At 44.1% G+C, this 19167-nt stretch overlaps 1 protein-coding gene and 1 non-coding gene across 6 annotated transcripts in view; both read left to right on the top strand.

Moving 5' to 3' along the window:
• Positions 1-19167, top strand: part of Sash1 (SAM and SH3 domain containing 1) — a 314087-nt gene that overhangs the window by 204647 nt on the left and 90273 nt on the right. For all 5 annotated transcript variants that reach the window (XM_031380357.1, XM_031380358.1, XM_031380356.1 and 2 more), the window contains 2 exons: positions 16216-16266; positions 16384-16433. In XM_031380357.1, coding sequence (XP_031236217.1) covers positions 16216-16266; positions 16384-16433 — 101 coding nt within the window. The remainder of the gene's footprint in view (positions 1-16215; positions 16267-16383; positions 16434-19167) is intronic.
• On the top strand, positions 6183-6321 carry LOC116097961. The gene has a single exon (XR_004121626.1). It is a non-coding gene; the product is annotated as a small nucleolar RNA SNORA36 family (small nucleolar RNA).

The raw sequence follows: 19167 nt of genomic DNA, 5'->3' as shown, positions 1-19167 counted from the left end.
ACATTGTCCTTAAAGACTTCAGTCATATTTAAAGCCAAACAACCGAGGGTTTCCTTGTGTCTGTAATAAAGTTGAGCTGCTGGAGGCAGGCATGTGTCATCTGTCAGATGACAGCCTGGTCACTCGTGAGTTGCTTTCATCACGTACTGGAGGGGACCACTCTTTCTCTGACATACAGACACATGCTGCCCTGTGTCGGTCAACCAGCAGCTGTAAACACACTTTGGACGGAGGACCTCAGGACAGTGAATTTTTGAAAGTGTCTTGTAGAGCCCACCGTAAGAAGCTGTCGAAGTACTGAAGTACACATACGTTTATTTATTAGCAAAAACAAAACAAAACAAAACAAAACCATATCCACATTTCCCACATTTAACATAAATCAGGACAGAGGGGCAGATAATCTGGAGCAGATGTTCTTCAAGCTGTCAGAATGGGGCCCCTTGATATAAGGGTCATCTCCCTTCCTACAAAGCCAAGAAACCATAATTACACCAACATTACATTTTTGTCTATAGGGTAGCCTTAATTATAAGGTTGCACTTAAAGGAACAACCCACATTACATAAAGCTGCCTTTTATAAGGTGGCAAGCAACCACATGGCTTCAGAAGTTTTCTGCCTAAGGTGGGTCATAAAGAAGGCCTCACTAACAAGCAGGCCCGAGTGCCACAAGCTACCCTGAGGTGCTCTGAAGGCTCTGCTCATGAATCTGTGGGCAGTCATGAGAATGGCGGAACCCCGGGCCAGTATTATCTCATTTAACCAGTTCAACCAATTCTATCCAAGTGCTTTGTCCTGCCGTTCAGTCAGTTACCAAATATTGATTGAGCACTGACTGTTTACCCTGGGGACTATGAGAATTGTAATAGGAAAGTTTTTCCTACACAAAGAACCCAGATGAAATAGCAAGGCACTAAATTTTTGGAATTTAACTTTATGCAATCGCATCCACTCAACGGTAATGGAATACTTAACCTATGTCTTAGACTGCATGGAATAAAAATAGTTCCCCTTATCTGGGTGCAGTAGAGCATGCCTTAAACCCCAGCACTTTACAGATAGAAGCTGGTGGATTTCTGTGAGTTCAAGAACAGTCTGATCTACTTAGTGTGTTTCAGGATAGCTAGGGCTACATACAAAAACTCTGTCCCAAACACAAGAAGAAAGGAAGGAAGGAAGGAAGGGAGGGAGGGAGGGAGGGAGGGAGGGAGGGAGGGAGGGAGGAAGGAAGGAAACAAAGAAGGAAGGAAGGAAAGAAGGAAGAAAGGCAGGCAGCCAGGCGGGCTGGGTATGGTGGCCCATGCCTTTAGTCCCAGCACTTGAGAAGCACAGGCAGGAGAATTTCTGTGAGTTCAAAGCCAGCCTGGTCTACAGTAGTGAGTTTCAAGACTATAGACAGAGAGCATGTCTCTAAACAAACAAAAGAAAACTAATAAGTTAATACTAAAAATAATGCCCTTTGACCTTTCAGTAGTTATCCCCTCCTCTTCCTTTCTTGAGGCAAGCTTCCCTCGTTATGTGGCCACTTAGCTTCCCGCCTCCTCCTCTCGGGCTAGGATTCTAGCCTGCACCACAGAGCCTGGCACATGCTATTATCTTGAAGTAAGAATTCTTCAGGAATTACAGCTGCACTGAATGCTTCTAAGAACAGAAGAAAAGTTTCCTGAATACTAGTATAAAAAGATACCAGGAAGCATGTGGTATTTGGCTTTGAAATGTGGCATTTGTACCATGGCTACTTCACTTTCTAATGAGTTCCCAGAGCAAAGACCTTCCCCCAAAATAGATGTAAGGGGTTAATTACAGGAAGATTATTACTATTGAAGAAAAGATAAGGCCGCATTTTTAAAGGAAGTGACTCAGTGTGTCAGAATATTGCTCTGGTTTTAATTATAAAAATTAGAGATGGAAGGGAAACATTTAGCCTGTGAACTAAGAAATGGTGATTTCTTATAACCCCAGTAAAACATGAAGCTGTTTTTGTTAGCTTTGTTTTGTTTAAGAAGCTTACTATGTAGCCCAGGCTGGCCCCAAACTTGAGCTCTGATCTCAACAGTGGACAGGCCAAGACTGGAAATTTACAAATTCCATGTTAGCCTGGGCTACATATTGGGACCCTATCTCAAAGGTAGGGAAAAAAGAAGAGGAGGAAGTAGAGGAGGAGGAGGAAGAGGAGGAGGAAGAGGGAGGAGAGGAGGAGAAGGAGGAAAAAACCCATAACAATAATAGTGGTAATTATGAGAAATGATCTGTTAAGAGCTTCTCCACCACATACTTAGTAAGTACCTCTCATGTGCCCAGCACTGGCTGTGGACCTGGCCTACAGCAGTGAAGCAGGTGAAGCATGTGTACCCAGGAGGGTACAGTGGTGTAGTAGTACATTTGTTGATAGAAAATATCTGATGAAAATCACTCAGGGCAGGAGGGGGTTAATTTTGCCTACAGTGTGAGAGGGTGTGGTCCATCATGGTTGGGAAGGGATGGCAGTAGGTGGTTGAGGTGGCTGGTCGCATTGCATCCAAAGCCAGGAGACAGAGCGATGAATGCTGGTGCCCAATTAGATGTCCCCTTCTTAGTCAATCCATGACCCTAACTCATGGGACGGCATTGCCCACATTTGAGGTGATCTTCACTAATCTGAATAATCTTTCCTGGTATACTCAGAGACCTATCTCCAAGGATTCCAAATTCTGTCAAGCTGACAGTATTAACCATTGCAAGAACTGAAGGAGTCTCTCTAAAGCTCTACCAAGCATGGTGGCAGGTTGTACGTACTCAGCGGATGTTATACTATTGACTTAATAAAGAGTAAATTGGATGAGATGATCGGTGATGATCTTCCCAAGTCATCTCTCCAGCTCCATGTTTTCTTATTTTTCTGGTGACAGATATGTAGGGTTTCCGGTGGCAAATGAATTTAGAATTCTTGAGTTGGTGCTGCTACTTGTGTTTGGTAGCTGAAGAATTTAGATATTGGTATTAGTCAATAATAGTCACTCACATGTGTCTAGGTAGTCTAGATTATTCTCAACTTTCCTAAGGTTGTGACCCTTTAATACAGTTCCTCATGTTGTGGTGGCTCCCGACCATAAAATTATTTTCGTTGCTACTTCATAACTAATTTTGCTACTGTTCATGAATCATAATGTCCATGTGAGTGTTTTCTGATGGTCTTAGGCAACCTCCATGAATGCGTTGTTCAACCCCTAGGGGTTTGAGACCCACAAGTTGAAAAACACTACTCTAAAGAACCCTGGGCACTTTTTCTTATATATCTTCCCTTCTCTCTGTTACATGGCGAGCACTAGGAATGAGCTTGACATTTTTTGACATTTGCTCGACACAGGCTTTTCTCCAAAGGGTCCCCAACATTTTGTCACATTGTCTGAGCTTGAAAACAAGACCCATAAAGCAAAACTTGAAGGAGTTATACATTAAATGCCACACAAAACTTTTTCCCTAAAACAAATTGAGTTCAAGGTGGGTTATAACTCAGTTCTGAATAGGAACTTCCTGGGATCGAAGTGCTGACTGAGACATGAGACAGTAAAAGATAAATCCAAAAGGGTTTGGCAGCGTGCTAGCGCTTGCCCCTGCAGACTTCAAGGCTTAAAAAAAATGATGGTAATCATCAGAGAGCCAGCAGGACATAGGTCTCTGAGCTAGCATGTGGCTATGTTAAAGGAGAAGCCACATAGAACATGGCCAGTAGTTCTGTCATTGGACAAATGGTCACTCTGAGGGGGGACTACCCTCAAGTCTCTTAGCCAGAGGCAATTCATTAAACCTCCCCACTAATTCATAGGATTCCCTTTATCAAAAGAAAGCTCTTTGAAAGAGGGAATTAGGGACTTACCCTCATTAATTAAAAATAAACCCTTGATTTTTCCTGAAGCCAGAAAAGCTTTTGTGTAATTATGGTTTGGTAGGAAAAAAAACGGTGATACCACATCTAAAGCCACACCCAAAGAGACAATTGGCTATAGAGAAGCTGCTTTTGTTCTTGTGTGAGCCGCCCCTGAAGCCTCATGAACATGTCCTGGTATGGCCACAAGTGTTGTGACTCATGGACTTATGTGTAAGAGACATCCATAGTGTCTTCTCTTATTTCCCCTGGAATTGGTTGTTTTCAAAAGAATACATGAAACACAGGAAGCACTTCATGGTTTCCCTCCAAACTTGACACACAGTGCAACTTCATGAATTTTGGGGGTAGGGAGTGGGGTGGGGAGGTGGAGTGGGTGATAAATGTCCTCTTGTAACCTTTTCAGCACCACCCACCCCACAGTCGTGACACTTTTTGAGGACAAATAATGAATTCACAGTGCGCTGCAGGAGACACTTGTAAGTTCTGCTCAACTGGTAGATTTTAAAAATAGCTCTTGGATTCTGCAGTGTGGTGCGCCATGTGTGAGATCGCTATGACATATGTGCTACATGTCGCAAAGCCCTTCACAAGTGTCACCCAATTAACTACATGCCCCCTGACAGGTGGTGGGCCCCTCTGTGGCTTGCAGAAAGGCAGCTCCTGCTTGCCTTTCATTGGCTCAGGACAGTGTCTCTGTTGGGGAGGGGAATGTCTGAAGAGAGAAGGCACCTTTACCAAAAATTCTTACGGGTGTTAAGTAATTACAAAGTGAGTTTCAACACCACACTTTGCAACTTCTAGCTTTTGCAGACAAAACCAGTTCTTTGTTCATTTTGTGGTGATGGTGGTAGTAGGACCCAGGGCTTTACTCGGGCTAGGCAAAGGCTTTGCCTCTGAATGACTTCTGACCAAAATCCCAAAGTCAGTCATTGCAAACAGGGACAGACCATAAAGAAGAAAGCCACTTGGAAAATGACCCACTCTTTGGCCATGCCTGTTGGAGAGATCTGCAGTACATATAGGCAGTTAGATCCTTCAAGGCAGGCTAATGGATCCGCACAGTGCTGGGAAATTGAGTCCGTCCCGTGCTTAGATGGCTGCTTTTGTTAGGACTGGTAGCAAGTGGAAGAAACTCAGGCACTAGGCAAGGTACTAGCAAGGAGGACGCAGGAATCCCTGTCCTGAGAGAAGAGGGTGGTTACTGCACATTATGAGATCCAGGCCTTAGGAGAGGAACGGGACAGAAGGGTGGGCGCGGGCTAGGCAGTGGAGGAGGACAGAAAGTTCTGGAATAAGCATCATCCACAGGGTTCAGCCGATGAGCACAGCCGTGTGGACTGTGCACCACTATGTGTCAGGGCCCCTCCATAGACTCGGCCACTCCTAACACATGCCTTGGAGAAGACCTCTCTGTGTCTCAGCCTTTTCTCCAGTGAGAGTAGAGTAGTAAAACATCCTGTCTGACAAGCTTTTGGGGGAAAACTAGATAAAGAACTGAAGTGCCTGGAACAGTGGGTGGTGTTGAACAAGGATTGAGTAAGTACTGTGAGTGATAGGCACAGGGTAAGGAACCCTGAGATTCTGTTAGCTTAATTCGCATTACTATCATGAAACACTTGAGTTAACCAATTTGTAAAGATAAAAGGTTAATTAAATTAGGCTCATAATTTTGGAGGGTCTGAAGTAGAATCAAATGACACATTGCTTTGGGCCTCTGGCAACATGGTTGGCAGGGCTCTCTTGCAGAGTAACCTACTATGCATCTGCATCTCATGAGCCCGGAGGCAAAGGCAGGCTGAAAGAGAGAGACAGGGTCCTGCTAGCCCCCCTGAGAGCATTTCCCCCGTGATGACTGTCTTCATTGCTTCTCTGTTATTGTGATAAACACTTATGATCAGGACAATGTATAGAATAGGGAGTTTATTTTGGCTTCTGGTTCTAGAGGAGTAAGAGTTGGTCATGGTGAGGCAGGTATGGAAGCAAGTGGCAGGCTTAGAAGCAGGAACAGGAAGCAGCTTAGGCTGTAAGCATGAAGCAGAGAGAGAGAGAGAGAGAGAGAGAGAGAGAGAGAGAGAGAGAGAGAGAGAGAGAGAGAACCCTCACTGGGAATGATAGCAAGCTTTGAATCCTCAAAGTGTGACATACTTCCTCCAGAAAGGCCACATTTTTTTTTTTTAGATCTCCCAAAACAGTGCCACCAACTGGGGACCAATAATTCAAATGTCCAAGACTATGGGGAATTTTTTCCATTTTTCATTCACACTATGCGATATCTCCTTAGGCTCCACTCCCTAACAATTGTGCCACACGCACCCCAGAGTGTTGAGTTCAGTTCAGGGCAGCTTCCCTGTTCTGTTAATTAAACTTTGGGACATTGAAATTGGCTGAGGAAAAAAAAAAATGATTGAATAGAGAGTATTACTCTATTCATATACTTCCTAGCCTACACCAATTAAAACAAAAATAATTCACCACCTCCCGGTAGCCCTAGCCCTGGAATGAAGTCTTCAAAATAAAGACTTGGGTGGGGTGGCCATCCGACCTGAGAAAAGCCAGTGGGTGCTCTCAGGGGAGGCAGATGAAAGAGAACTGGCAGGCCATGCTTGGTGGGCACATAGGTAGCGTGTGGGGCTTATGAGGTCCAGAGCAGGTAACCCACAGGTATTTGCTGCCAGCCAGTCTGGAGTTAAACAGCCTGGAGTTGGTATGGTTTTCTTCTTTACATATATTATTTTGATTGAAATTGTTTAAGAGTTGTTCTTCAAGAAGTCAGCTCTGCACTTTTATTGGCACTGCCCTCCTTTCTGGTGTTTTATGATGATCTCAGGATAAGAAAGGACACATGTCGGCTTGTGATCCCTAGCAAACCCCTGGCACATGTGCTGGAAGATATTTATAGAGCCTGGTGTGGCTCCTGCCCTTCCTTGAGTGTGTTTCTGCTGTTGTTTTGCTTTACAGCTTCAGTGTTGTGTCTTTTTTTTTTTATGCTTTACAAATCAAATCTACAGTGTGAATACGTCATTAATAAAATTTGAATTGATTTATACATTTTTATTAATGACTACTACATGTAGCACACTGGTTCTTTGTACCACAATGTCTCATGCCCCCTTATGTTTTAATACTTTTTATTCACTTATTCATCCAACAAAGTTTTTTTTTAAAGATTTATTTTATTTTATGTGTATGAGTACACTGTAGCTGTACAGATGGCCATGAGTTATTATCTGTGTGGCTGCTGGGAATTGAACTCAGGACCTTCTGCCAGCCCCGCTCAGGCGTAATTCACTGTAGTTGTCTTCAGACTCACCAGGAGAGGGCGTCCGATCTCATTATGGGTGGTGGTGAGCCACCATGTGGTTGCTGGGATTTGAACTCAGGACCTTCAGAAGGGCAGTCAGTGCTCTTATCCGCTGAGCCATCTTGCCAGCCCCAACAAAGTTTTATTAGAACCTTAATCTACACAAATACTTTGTTAGCACTTGAGAGAGCAGTGCCTAACTCAACATGACTCTGGAAGCCTTGTTTGGCAGGAGAATGTGATTATCCCCTAACATGGGAGGACCTGACCCAGTCCCAGAGGCCGGGGGTGGGGGGGGCGGTGATGGAGGAGGTGAAGCTTTTAATTTTCTTAAGGTTCTGTCAGAAAGACACTGTAACCTTGAAGCCTGAATCGTGACCTTCAGAAACTGCCTCCAGTCTTTGCTTAGCACTGAAGTTCTTTCCCGTTTGCAGTTCTCAGAGGACTTTTGTTGAGGTGTTCAGCAGGTTTACACATTGCTCTGTGAAGAATTTATGGAAAGGACCTAAAGAATCCACTCCATTTCCCCAGGTCAGGCTCTCTCTTTAATACAATGGGTGTTTTCATGAGGAGTTAAGGGCACCTGTGTGGTGAGGAAAATTTAGCAAAATCAAAGAAGAGCCTTCGGGTGGACTCTGTGTAATGTTTAACATCTCAAGTTTATGTTTTCCGCAGCCTAGCTTTATTCTTGTGGTAAAGGTTTAGTACTCTCCCAGGATTCTCTTTGTCATATTGTATATATCGAGGGCCTGGAGAGGTGGGTCAGCCATTAAGAGTACTTTCTACTGTTGTAGAAGACCAGAGCTTGGTGACCAGCATCTATGTCAGCTGGCTCATAACTACCTGTGTCTCCAGTTCCAGAGGATCGAATGTCCTCTGCTGGCCCATGTGGAAACTCACATATACGTACATGTGTGCACATACATACACCCACAATAAAAACAGATCAAAATCTTAGCAATAAAGCCAAAACACCAGATCTGTTCATATTGTGGGCAAACACTTTCACATCTTGGCTTTCTAGTTGTAACCCTACCTGTGTCGTCTTCCCTTTTAAATAGACTTGTGGTAGTTAGGGACATGGCCAGGCTCTTCATCCTGTTTTCCCAGGTTGTCACTCAGTGAACCCAGGCTTCCTGCTTTCATCTGCCGTGCTATGGACCTAGGGAAGGACCATGTGTGTTCTGCCCTTGACTATCATGTCTGAAAATATTCTCTGTTTGGACTCTTCTGGCGGGTTATGTGTTTACTTTGCCTGAGGAAAAAAAATCTCTGTCTGGGAGGGAAATACAGGCACAATGTAATAAAAATAATACAATATGAGATGTGTGTTCTGTTTTGAGGAATAGATTTAAGACAGGGTTAATGTAGCCCAGGCTGGCCTCTAATTAACCATGAAGCTGAGGATGACCTTGAACTTGTGACCCTCCTGTTTCTATCTCCCAAAGGCTGAGATGCCACCAAGCTTGCATCTTTAAATGACAAACTTTTCACAAAGAACTGTAGAGAAGAAATTAGTTATTGTACAACCAATGGATTACAAACAAACAAAAGACAAAACAAAACCCTTACCATAGTTCTGTGTCCTGAATCTGTTAGGTCCTGGTTAACGATATGAGATTTTAATAGAGTATACTTGAGTGCATGTAATCTTGAACCAGAGGTTACATGAGAATTCTAAAAAGAATACCATATAATTTAAATAGAAAAGATTTATCTTGCTTTATGGTTATAAAGTAGAATATACATACTGTAGGGGAAAAGTTGGAAGGACCTTAAAAAGGGGATACAAATTACATTGAAGGTTCTCACTTGCCTTTTTAACTCAGATATGACAGTGTGCTTCTGATTGACATATTTATTTGATCAGCCAATACTGAATATTTCTTAGATGTGCATACTTTCATGTCTTTATTTCTGTGACTTATTTCCTAAAATCATGAGCTTATTTCCTACCTGAAATAATGTTTCTTATTAATTTATCAGCACTCTTTTTCCTCCCTCTCTCCCTCTCTCTCTCCCTCTCTTATCTGTCTCCCTCTCTGTCTCCCTCCCTCCTTCCCTCCCTCCCTCTCTCCCTATCTCTCTCCTCCTTACCCTGTCCTGCTCCCCCTGACCCCCGCCCTGTGTGTGTGTGTGTGTGTGTGTGTGTGTGTGTGTGTGTGTGTGTATGTGTGTGTGTGTAGGGGCACACGTGTTTGTTGACATGTATGCCTGTGTATGGGCAGAGGTCAATGTCTGGATTCTTTTTCAATGGCTTTTATAGGTTTTGAGACAGAGTCTGTCCTAGACCAGCTAACCATCAAGCCCCAGGTAGGGATCTCCCTACCTTCCCCTCCCAGGGATGGATTTACACATTCACACCTGTGATTTAGAGATTCACAGTGTGCATCTGCAGTGCAGCCATCTCCCTAGTGCAGGTAGTCTGTCTATACATTGACCATTCAGTCTGTTTGTTAGCTGAGGAAAATGTGTCCTTTTTGTTTTGTGTTTCCACAGTACTGGGACAAGAACCCTGGGCCTCACATGTGCTAAACATGGATTCTGGCACTGAGCTACACCACCAGGCCCAGAGAGAGGGGGCCTGGCGAGGGGAGGGGGGTGAGGTAGGGGTGGGGGTGGGGGATAGAGACACAGAGAGAGAGACAGAGAAAGAGTTCCTCTAGGTAATGGAGAAAGGTGGCTTTTCAGACTAGAGTTTCTGTCACTGGTGAGCAAGCAAGGTCCTGGCTTCAGGGGCTTCAGTATTGGTACAGTAAGTATCCACAGTTATTAATGCTCAGTAAACATTTGTTATAATAGCTACTTTTCCATTACTATCATCAACTAACTACTTGACTGTCTTAGTTATAGTCTCTGTCTCTCTGCCTCTGTCTCTGCCTCTCTCTGTCTCTGCCTCTCTCTGTCTCTGTCTCTGTCTGTCTCTGTCTCTCTTTGTCTCTCCCTCTCTCTCTGTCTCTGTCTCTCTCTGTGTCTCTCTGTCTCTCTCTCTCTTTCTCTGATCAATACCCCTGCCAATGTAACTTAAGGGAGGAAGGGTTTGTTTTGGTTGACATGCCCAGAGAAGGCAAGAGTATCTCAAGGCCGTGAGGCCTGCAAGCAGGGCCATAAGGCCATCATCCCATCACACATCAGCAGTCGGAAGCAGAGAGCAAACAGGAGGAGGGAGCCAGGCTATGAAACCTCAAAGCCTGGTCCCAGTGACATACTTCCTCTAGTGAAACTCTGTCTCCATAATGTTCCATGACCCTCCCAAGCTGCAGCATCAGCTGGGGACCAAGTATTCAAAGTCAAGCTACAACACCAACAAAAAAGCAAGTTAAGGGGGGATGAATGGTTGTATGTGCATCACATTAAGAGGTGATATAGTCCACCATGGCTGGAAGCATGGCAGGGGATCCTTGGTTATACTGTGTTACTGACTATAGTGTGAGGTCCCCAGATGGCTCTTCTCCTACCTGCTTTATTGAGCATCATACCCCAACCCATTCAAGATGCTGTGTCTTCTATGTCATTCCAAATCCAGTCACATAGATGAGGATTAAGCATCCATTAGCAATCCATTGAATTGTGGATTGTCTTCTGTTTGAGCTGCTGCAACCATGTATAATATAAGCGGGCATTTGGGCCTGGTGAGTGGACTTTATCCTGGCTATATGGTGTGTCTCCTCTTCCCTTCCCACTCTAACAATTAGTACAGCACAGAGTGGAGCAGTTTAGAGTTGTAGAGCTCGAAAGTTGGCCTCGCGGCTGTGAAGTAACGAACAAGATCTTGACAAATGGCCGCTGCTGCGCAGCGCGAGTGGATTTATGTTTAGACCAGAGTAAACTATGCATCCAGGTAATAATTTTGAGCAATGAAATAAGTTTGCTACAGGAATCGTTAAAGAAACAGATAAATCACAGTAATTTCAACATGGCACTTTTGCCATTCAATAAATGGGTATTTTAAATTTCATTTGCTTTTGAACTAAGTTCAATAATTTATAGTGTAAATCATTCAAAGATTAATGCTCAGGAGGGAAGAAAATCACCACACAAGAACAGAAACATATCATTTATGTATATTACATTGGTGCCTTCCCTGCCTGTGTTTCCATTATAAATCCGATTTTGCAAGCATGTGTTACAAAAAGTTTGCCACGGGCTAAACTTTGACATTTGTCTCAACCTCCTGAGACTTTTTTTTTAATTTGATTTTTTTTTCTCAACTAGTATAATAGCTAGTTATGGGTGTTGTTATTTTTTTTTTCTAGAGGTGCGTGTGTGCACACACGTACATGCAGGTGTTCATTGCATGTTTGGGCATGTAGCGGCTACAGGTCAATGTTGGGTGTTTTCTTCAGTTATTCTCTTTCACCTTTGTGAGAGAGAGAGAGAGAGTGTGTGTGTGTGTGTGTGAGAGAGAGAGAGAGAGAGAGTGTGTGTGTGTGTGTGTGTGTGAGAGAGAGAGAGAGAGTGTGTGTGTGTGTGTGAGAGAGAGAGAGAGAGAGAGTGTGTGTGTGTGTGTGTGTGTGTGTGTGTGAGAGAGAGAGTATAAGTATGTATGAGTGAGTGTGTGGGTGTGAGAGAGTGTGTGAGGTGTGTTAGGTGTGAAAGTATGAGTGCGTGTGTGTGTGTGTGTGTGTGTGTCTGAGTGTGTGTGTGTTACCCACATGTGTAGGGTGAAGGCCAGATGTTGCCACTGGGTTGTCTTCTAGACCTACTAAGCATTGAAAATCAGGGGTAATTGTGTTTAAAACTTCTCATGTGAAGCTTCTTTATATGAAATGCTGTTGCATGTTTTATGTTTCTGCATATGTGAGCATGCACAGAAAGTGCTCAGGGAAGGATCGGAAGACAACTTCAGGAAGTTGTTTCTCTCCATTTACCGTATGGATCCCAGGGATTGAACTTAGGTTACTGGAATTGGCAACGAGGGCTTTTGCCGACTGAGTCATCTCACTGGCCCTAAAGCACCTTTCAAAATTTGCCAATATCGACTATGCATTCAAATAGCATACCAGCGAGAGCATAAGGCATTTCGCTTTTCCCTCATGATCCTGGCTTTTTCCACCTCCTTTGTGGTCCCTGTGGAGGAGGAGAAGTTGGCCCTGAGCTGAGCTGGTGGTGGGTGCTCGGTGTCCTTCCTTTCTGTCTTTGGAACAGCACAGTGGTTTGGCCCTCCTTCCTTTCCAGCTGTAAAGTTCATTTGGCATGGGATTCTGGCAGCCAGAAGGGACAGAGAAATGTTAATTTCCACAAGAATTTGGAAATGGCTGGAGAGAGGGGTGGGTCATGAAAGCTATTTTTCCAGGACCTTATTTCTGCCCTCAGGTAGGTTTGGAGTCTGGTGTATAGCATAGCAGGTTAGAACACATTAGAAAAAAATATTCATTTAATGCCTCAGTGTTGCATTTTACCTACATGCTGGTACTGTAACTGGACTACACATGGGTCTACCTGGACAAGCAGGTGGGGCACACGTGTGCATAGCCATTGATTTTTTTTTTTTTTTTGTAAAGCAACTCAAGGTTTTGTCTTGAGCTGGGTGTATTTGCAAATAATATATATATATATATATATATATATATATATATATATATTTTTTTTTTTTTTGCTTCTTACAGAAATGCATCTAAAGCTTCAGCATTCTCTATGTATTGTTTCCAGTGCTTAAGTCTCTGCCTTCCAGGTTGGGCTGTTAGCAGCAGGCATGGTGGTGGCACCAGGGAGCCACACAGGATCAGGTGGATTTTGAACGTAGCTCTGACATGTTAGAAACACTGCCTTGTTAAAAAAAATATGTGTCAAGTTTGCTACAGAAATAGAAATACTCTAGACAAATGGCAAGAAGAAAAACCAGGAGGATGGGCTGGCAGGATGGCTCAGAGGGTAAAGTGGTTCCAGTCAGAGCCTGACGCCCACCCAGAATACAATCCCTGGAACATACAGTACAAGGAGAGAACTGTTCCCCAAAGTTATTCTTTGACCTCCACAAACTCATACTCCTCCCATCACAGTAACACACACACACACACACACACACACACACACACACACACCGGCTGAGCCTTGGGGAAGTGAAGTTCTGTGGTACTTTATAAGCAAGGCTGAGGTCTGAGAGCAGGCAGTTCCTTAAGATGTGTTTTCCTCACTCGGCTGTTTGTGCACAGTCGTCTCCTCAGATCTACCCATTCTGGCACAGTCATTATTTTTCTTGTGGCAAAACCAAAAACCAGCCTACAAAGCGTGCAACCCACCCTCCTTCTGCTTTCAATGTATGCAGTATGTCGTCACCCACCACATGCAGCATTGAGCAATGGCTTCCCAGAACCCACCCCTTCACCCCGTGAGAAATTGTGCTGATGGGGGTGGCCTGTCTCTAGGCTTGGTTCCTACCACATGCTCACATCTGTGGCTTTGCTCTGAATTGTCCCCTTTCTCTGCTGCTTTTCTCCTTCAGCATAGTTCCTCTGCTGGTCTTTTATGATCGTGTTAATCACGACTCCTAGTGAACTTAGAATGGAGGCCCATGAAGACGCATCACTGTCCATGACCTGTCTGCTTCCTAGATGTCAGTTGAGGCGGACCAAATAGCTCCTAAAGTCAGATTGTAGTCCTGCAGGATAGAATTGTGGTTAAAGCTGCTGCAGTCAGATTATTGAAGAAATCAGAATCAGTAGATAGTTTAAACTCTAGCTTCTGCTTCGTGCACCCATCATCTTACAACAGGTTGATCCGGAACATGATAACCAGAGACTTGGGTAGTCATAACCTGATAACTTGAATTCTGCCAACTCTGATATGTGAGGCCCAGCCATCTATCCCCAGTATGCTAATTTCAAAGGTGGGGAATGGCAATGAGCACACAGGACATTTATTCAAAGTGGCCATGTTAGGAGGAGGGACAGATAAAGATGGGAGAAGGGAGGGCTGTCCACTAGCCTATCCCATCTTCTAAGTGACCTCGAAGAGATAGTTTCAAAATGCCAGGTCCTGCCTAACTGGCCTCTCTGAAGCTTCAGAGGCCTGAGGCCTGAGGCTTGCTAAGAGCTCAGGTTTCTTACAAATCGAAGGTTCAAAATGTTTTCTAACAGCATGCACACACACACATAGACACACACACAGACACAGACACAGACACACATACATACATACACACACATAGACACAGACACACATACATACATACACACACACATAGACATAGACACACACACAGACACACACACACAGACACACACACACAGACACACACACACACACACACACACACACACACACACACACACACACACACCTTCTTACAGGGCAAGAGCCTGGCCCAGCAGTCTCAATAGGCTCAACTGCTCACCTTGATATGTCAATCAAAGAGTAATCTTTAAAAGCAGAGAGAGAAAACTTAATCAACGTCACCACATTGGGTAGAACAGATAAAAGATCCAGTGACTCCAAGTGTGTCTTCAGGGTACTGTCATGTGCTTTTGGAAGATCAGAGGTCTGCATAGGTGGGCAGTCTCAGTCAAGATGTGGTGGTCTGCTTGACCGTTGTTTTGGCTCTTTGAGAGTGGTCTGAAGATGTCTTGGTCCCGTGCATGCAAGAGGATAGATCTGGTCTCTCTAAGATGAACAGTCCTACTCCAGGGTGTGGAGTGGTAGACTAGTCTCTGCCGCCATTATGGATAATTATCTAGGAATTATCTAACCTAGAGGAATCCAAGGTGATGACAGGATCAGGACCTAGCTTTACGCCTTCAGCTGCAGTAAAGGGACAGACAGGTGCACAGTGAAGGCAGAGGTGTCCGACTTTCAGTTAGTGGTGGCCTAGGTGTGGCCCAGGTGAAGAGTCCATGTGTTTTGTTTGTTTCGTTTTGTAAGGGTGTGCTCTGAGCCACGCCTTTGGAGACTTGCCTTGGATGAGAGCCTTTGTTTACACTGGTGTTGTTTACAGCTAGTTTCTTCAAAACCAAACCAAACCAAACCACCAACCATGTGAGGCTCTGTTCTGTGCGGAAGGCTTGTTTCCCTAGAATTATATCCACATGTTTCCTTAATACAACTTTCACACGTAAACCACCAGAGCTCATCCCAGCCCACTGTTTGCAACACAGGCTGCTCGGTCTCTCTCCCAGTTGTTTTACATTTTCAAGGGAAACGCATCCTTTCCTATAAAACCAGGGTGTTATAGGACATGGCTTTTATCTCTAGAATTGATTTCTCTGTCCTTGTGATTTAATGTTTCTCAATAAATTCATAGCATCATGCATTTTTATATCATTCATAACCTGTAAGTCAAGAGCTTTTATAAATTTTCAAGCAGGCCAGTTCATTTCTATTATATTATTCATATTTTTTTAAAAAAAATGCTGAAGCAATATCCAGTTAGTCTTCCAGCTTTCTAACACACACTTACAACAAGCCTTATGTTACTCGAATGCTTTGAATAGATTTAGAATTTCAAAAATCTCCTCTGCTGTCAGGATGGCTGTTCCAGCAGGTAAAGGCACTTGCTACCAGACTTGGCAACCTGACTTTGATCTCCAGAGCCCGCGTGGTGGAAGGCATGAATTGACTCTTCCAAGATGACCTCTGACCTCCATGTGCATGCCAGGACACCAGTGTATTGTCCTGTCCCACCCCTTCACTCCCAAGAAATATAGACAAATAAACAAAATAATTAAGCCCGAACTCTACTGTTATTGAAAAACCAACTCAACTTCAACAGCTGCAGTAAATTCAGTGCCCATTGGTGGTCCATTGTGTCCGGATTCCCATTTCACCAGTAACTGTCAGGGCCCTTCAGTTGATGGTGTTTGTGTGTAGTAAAATTGCAAGCAGATGATAGCAGTGGAGTTTGGTCAACAGTTCAGTTCTAAGAAGCCTGAACTTCCATTTGAAAAGCACTTCAGGTTTTCCAGAAATATTCATTTATCTCAGCCGTCTCCTCCCTTTATACCGTGGAGTGTTTCCTAAATCCTCCCATATCTTCTTACACAACTATTTATCTTTCTGTGTGTGCCACGTTTGGGAGTCTCATTAAAACTGCATCTGTTCTGTTTTAGGAGAAACCCGATGCCAGCCCCACGTCACTTCAGCTGCGGTCCCAGATCGAAGTAAGCACAGCCACGTTCATCCTCCAGTTTTGCTTCTGCCTTTTCTCTTAAGTGATATTCTGTAGGAATCAGACTCCACTCTCCCATGCTGACACGAGAACCTTCTCTCTCTTCTAGGAGTCCCTAGGCTTCTGCAGCGCCGTGTCAACACCAGAAGTGGAAAGAAAGTAAGTCACTCTCCCCCTGCCCAACCCAGCCTGAGTTTCCGGGACTGGAGTTGGATGTGATATTCTTTAACATGTTCTGTGTGGCACATCTACCACGGTGGCCTTTGCAGTCCATCTGGGGATGCCTGAGGCTTTTCAAGAGGGTTATTAATTTTGCATAACTAGTTGCAAGCGGGTCCTGAATAAATGCCTGGGCCTAAAGGAAAGGGCAGGTAAGTCAATGGAGATAGGGTTGCATCTTTGATGTTAGCTTTTAATAAAGGATGAGAAGCAGGAAGGAACCAAGTTTTAAAAAAAACAAAAACAAAATAAATTCTAAATAAAGCAGGTTTTGAAAGGCCTCACTACACTTCGTTTAGGTATGCCATCCCAGAACAAACCTGTGATGTACGTGCAAGAAGCTAGCTCAGGCTCGTGAGCCTGTTCTCTTCAAGGAATATTTTTGTTTTCTTGTCCTAACTTAGACTCTATAATTTCTGCTCCCATCCAAGATAATGCTGTGTTTTATAGTTTCAGCGTTTCTTTTGGACAACTTAAAAACAAAACCAAACCAAACCTTCTTTATATATAGGCTTTCCCTTTTCTGTTTTATTCTGGTGTCATCATGCTAGAATGTTCTATGTGTGATTGTACCGAAGTAAAGAAATTTAAAGAAAGTCCGCATCTCTAAGCAGACACTTCCTCTGGCCCAGAGCCACTTGTCCGGGTTCGTGCCAAGGGAGGCAGGGCAGTGGTTTAGGAATGAAGTATTTTAGGAATGAGAAGCACATGCTGGGCAAGCGTGTGTGTGCTTTACAGCCCCCTCTGCCTAATCCGGCCACGTGTGTGCTGCTGGCAGGGCCAGCGTCTAGGAGTGAAGGCCACTTTACCAGAGGAGGCTGCAGCTCTGAACCTAAGGGGTTGAGTAGGCTTGGGGGCGGGCGGGGGGGCGGGGCAAGACAAAGAATCATACCATTGAAACCAAAGAGCTAACAAGAAGCAGAGGTTAGAGGCCGTCAGCACACATTACGTAAGCATCCTCTGTTCCAGTCGACTTGTATCTTGCCAGGATCCTACTCACATCCAGGCTGAAGTGGGCCAAGGGCGTACGTGCACATTGACTTTGAACTTGGAGGTCTTGAGATTCTGGGGAAGGGTTGGGAACAGGGGCTGTGGGTTCCCTTGGCCTACTGTGTCAGTTGGGGATGAGGTAGGCAGAGGGTTCACCGAGTCCTTCAGGAAAGAGGACGGGATGCTCCTCCTTCCTAGGAGGAAGTGTCTCATCCAGGATGGGTTAGCCTCGGTTAAGCTGGGCATTCCTTCCCCTCAGTGGTGAGGAGTCATGTTTTTTCCTATTAGTATTCTTTCCTTCAAAATATGATGTGTCTCTTGTGGCCAAGGAAGAGACAGATGGACTCCTGAGGTTAACAGCAAATCTGCTCCACAGACACTGTTTTCAGCATCTTCACTGACCCTGTCACCCCGTCTGTATGGTGCAGCCATTTTGCTCTTGGTCTTTAATTGGTTCAGGTTTAAGTGTTTCTAACATCTTGAATTTTGGTTTTTGGAGACAGGTTTCTCTGTGTAGCCCTGGCTGTCTTGGAACTCACTCTGTAGACCAGGCTGGCCTCGAACTCAGAAATCCACCTGCCTCTGCCTTCCAAGTGCTGGGACTAAAGGCCTGTGCCACCACTGCCCGGCCATTTTTAACTTTTTAAAAATATCTTATTCATTTCTCTAGTAATGTTTCTTGAAAATTATAGCATTCCTTTTTAAGTTAAAAAAAAAAGCTTTGCTTCAGAATCAGCCTTTACTGACATGTGTATGCTCTTTCTTTTCTCTCTCTCTCTCTCTCTCTCTCTGTCTCTCTCTCTCACACACACACTTACACACACACACTCACACACACACACTCACACACACACTCACATACACATACACCCACACACATACTCACACACATGCACACTCATACACACACACTCACACACACTCACTCACACACACTCACATACACACACTCACTCACACACACACACTCACACACACAGTGGCTGAGCAATTGGAAAGCAAGTGACACACATCAGCCTTTACTGACATGTGTATGCTCTTTGCTCTCTCTTTCTCTCTCTCTCTCTCTCTCTCTCTCTCTCTCTCTCTCTCTCTCTCACACACACACACACACAGTTGCTGAGCAATTGGAAAGCAAGTGGCACACATCACAACCTGAAACCCCTGAGTCCATTGGCATTTCTTAAGGATAAAGAAAGATGCTCTTGTGATGGAACCACGTGGGATTTGCCAAGAAAAACACTTACAGGGAGTTCTGACTTTACAACTTTCTCTCATTGTCCCAGTGCTGTCCTGTGTAGAGGCTTTTGGCTTATTTTTTTAATTTTAATGTTTAAAAAATTAGTCATGAGATTGTCTGAAAGTCAATGTCTCTTGCCGTTTTTTTTTTTGTTGTTGTTGTTGGTTTTTTGTTTTTTTTTTTTGTTGTTGTTGCTTTTTTGTTTTTTGTTTTTTGTTTTTACAGAGTGGACTAGTTGTCTTATGTTAGGTCTTTCTTGTTTCTTTTCTACACAGTCCATTACATCAGGAGACTCATGACACCATTAATCCCATAATGGGTGATGATGAATTTTGATGATTTGCTTCCCATGGTAGCTGTCGGGTTTCTTAATGCTCTTTTTCTTTTTTCCTCTTTGAAACACTATATGAGGAAAATATCTGAGACTCCAGCCATCTCACCCCT

Source organism: Mastomys coucha, unplaced genomic scaffold (genome assembly GCF_008632895.1).
Source record: "Mastomys coucha isolate ucsf_1 unplaced genomic scaffold, UCSF_Mcou_1 pScaffold2, whole genome shotgun sequence".
In the NCBI taxonomy this organism is placed as follows: Eukaryota; Metazoa; Chordata; class Mammalia; order Rodentia; family Muridae; genus Mastomys; species Mastomys coucha.
This window is presented reverse-complemented; position numbering and strand designations above follow the sequence as displayed.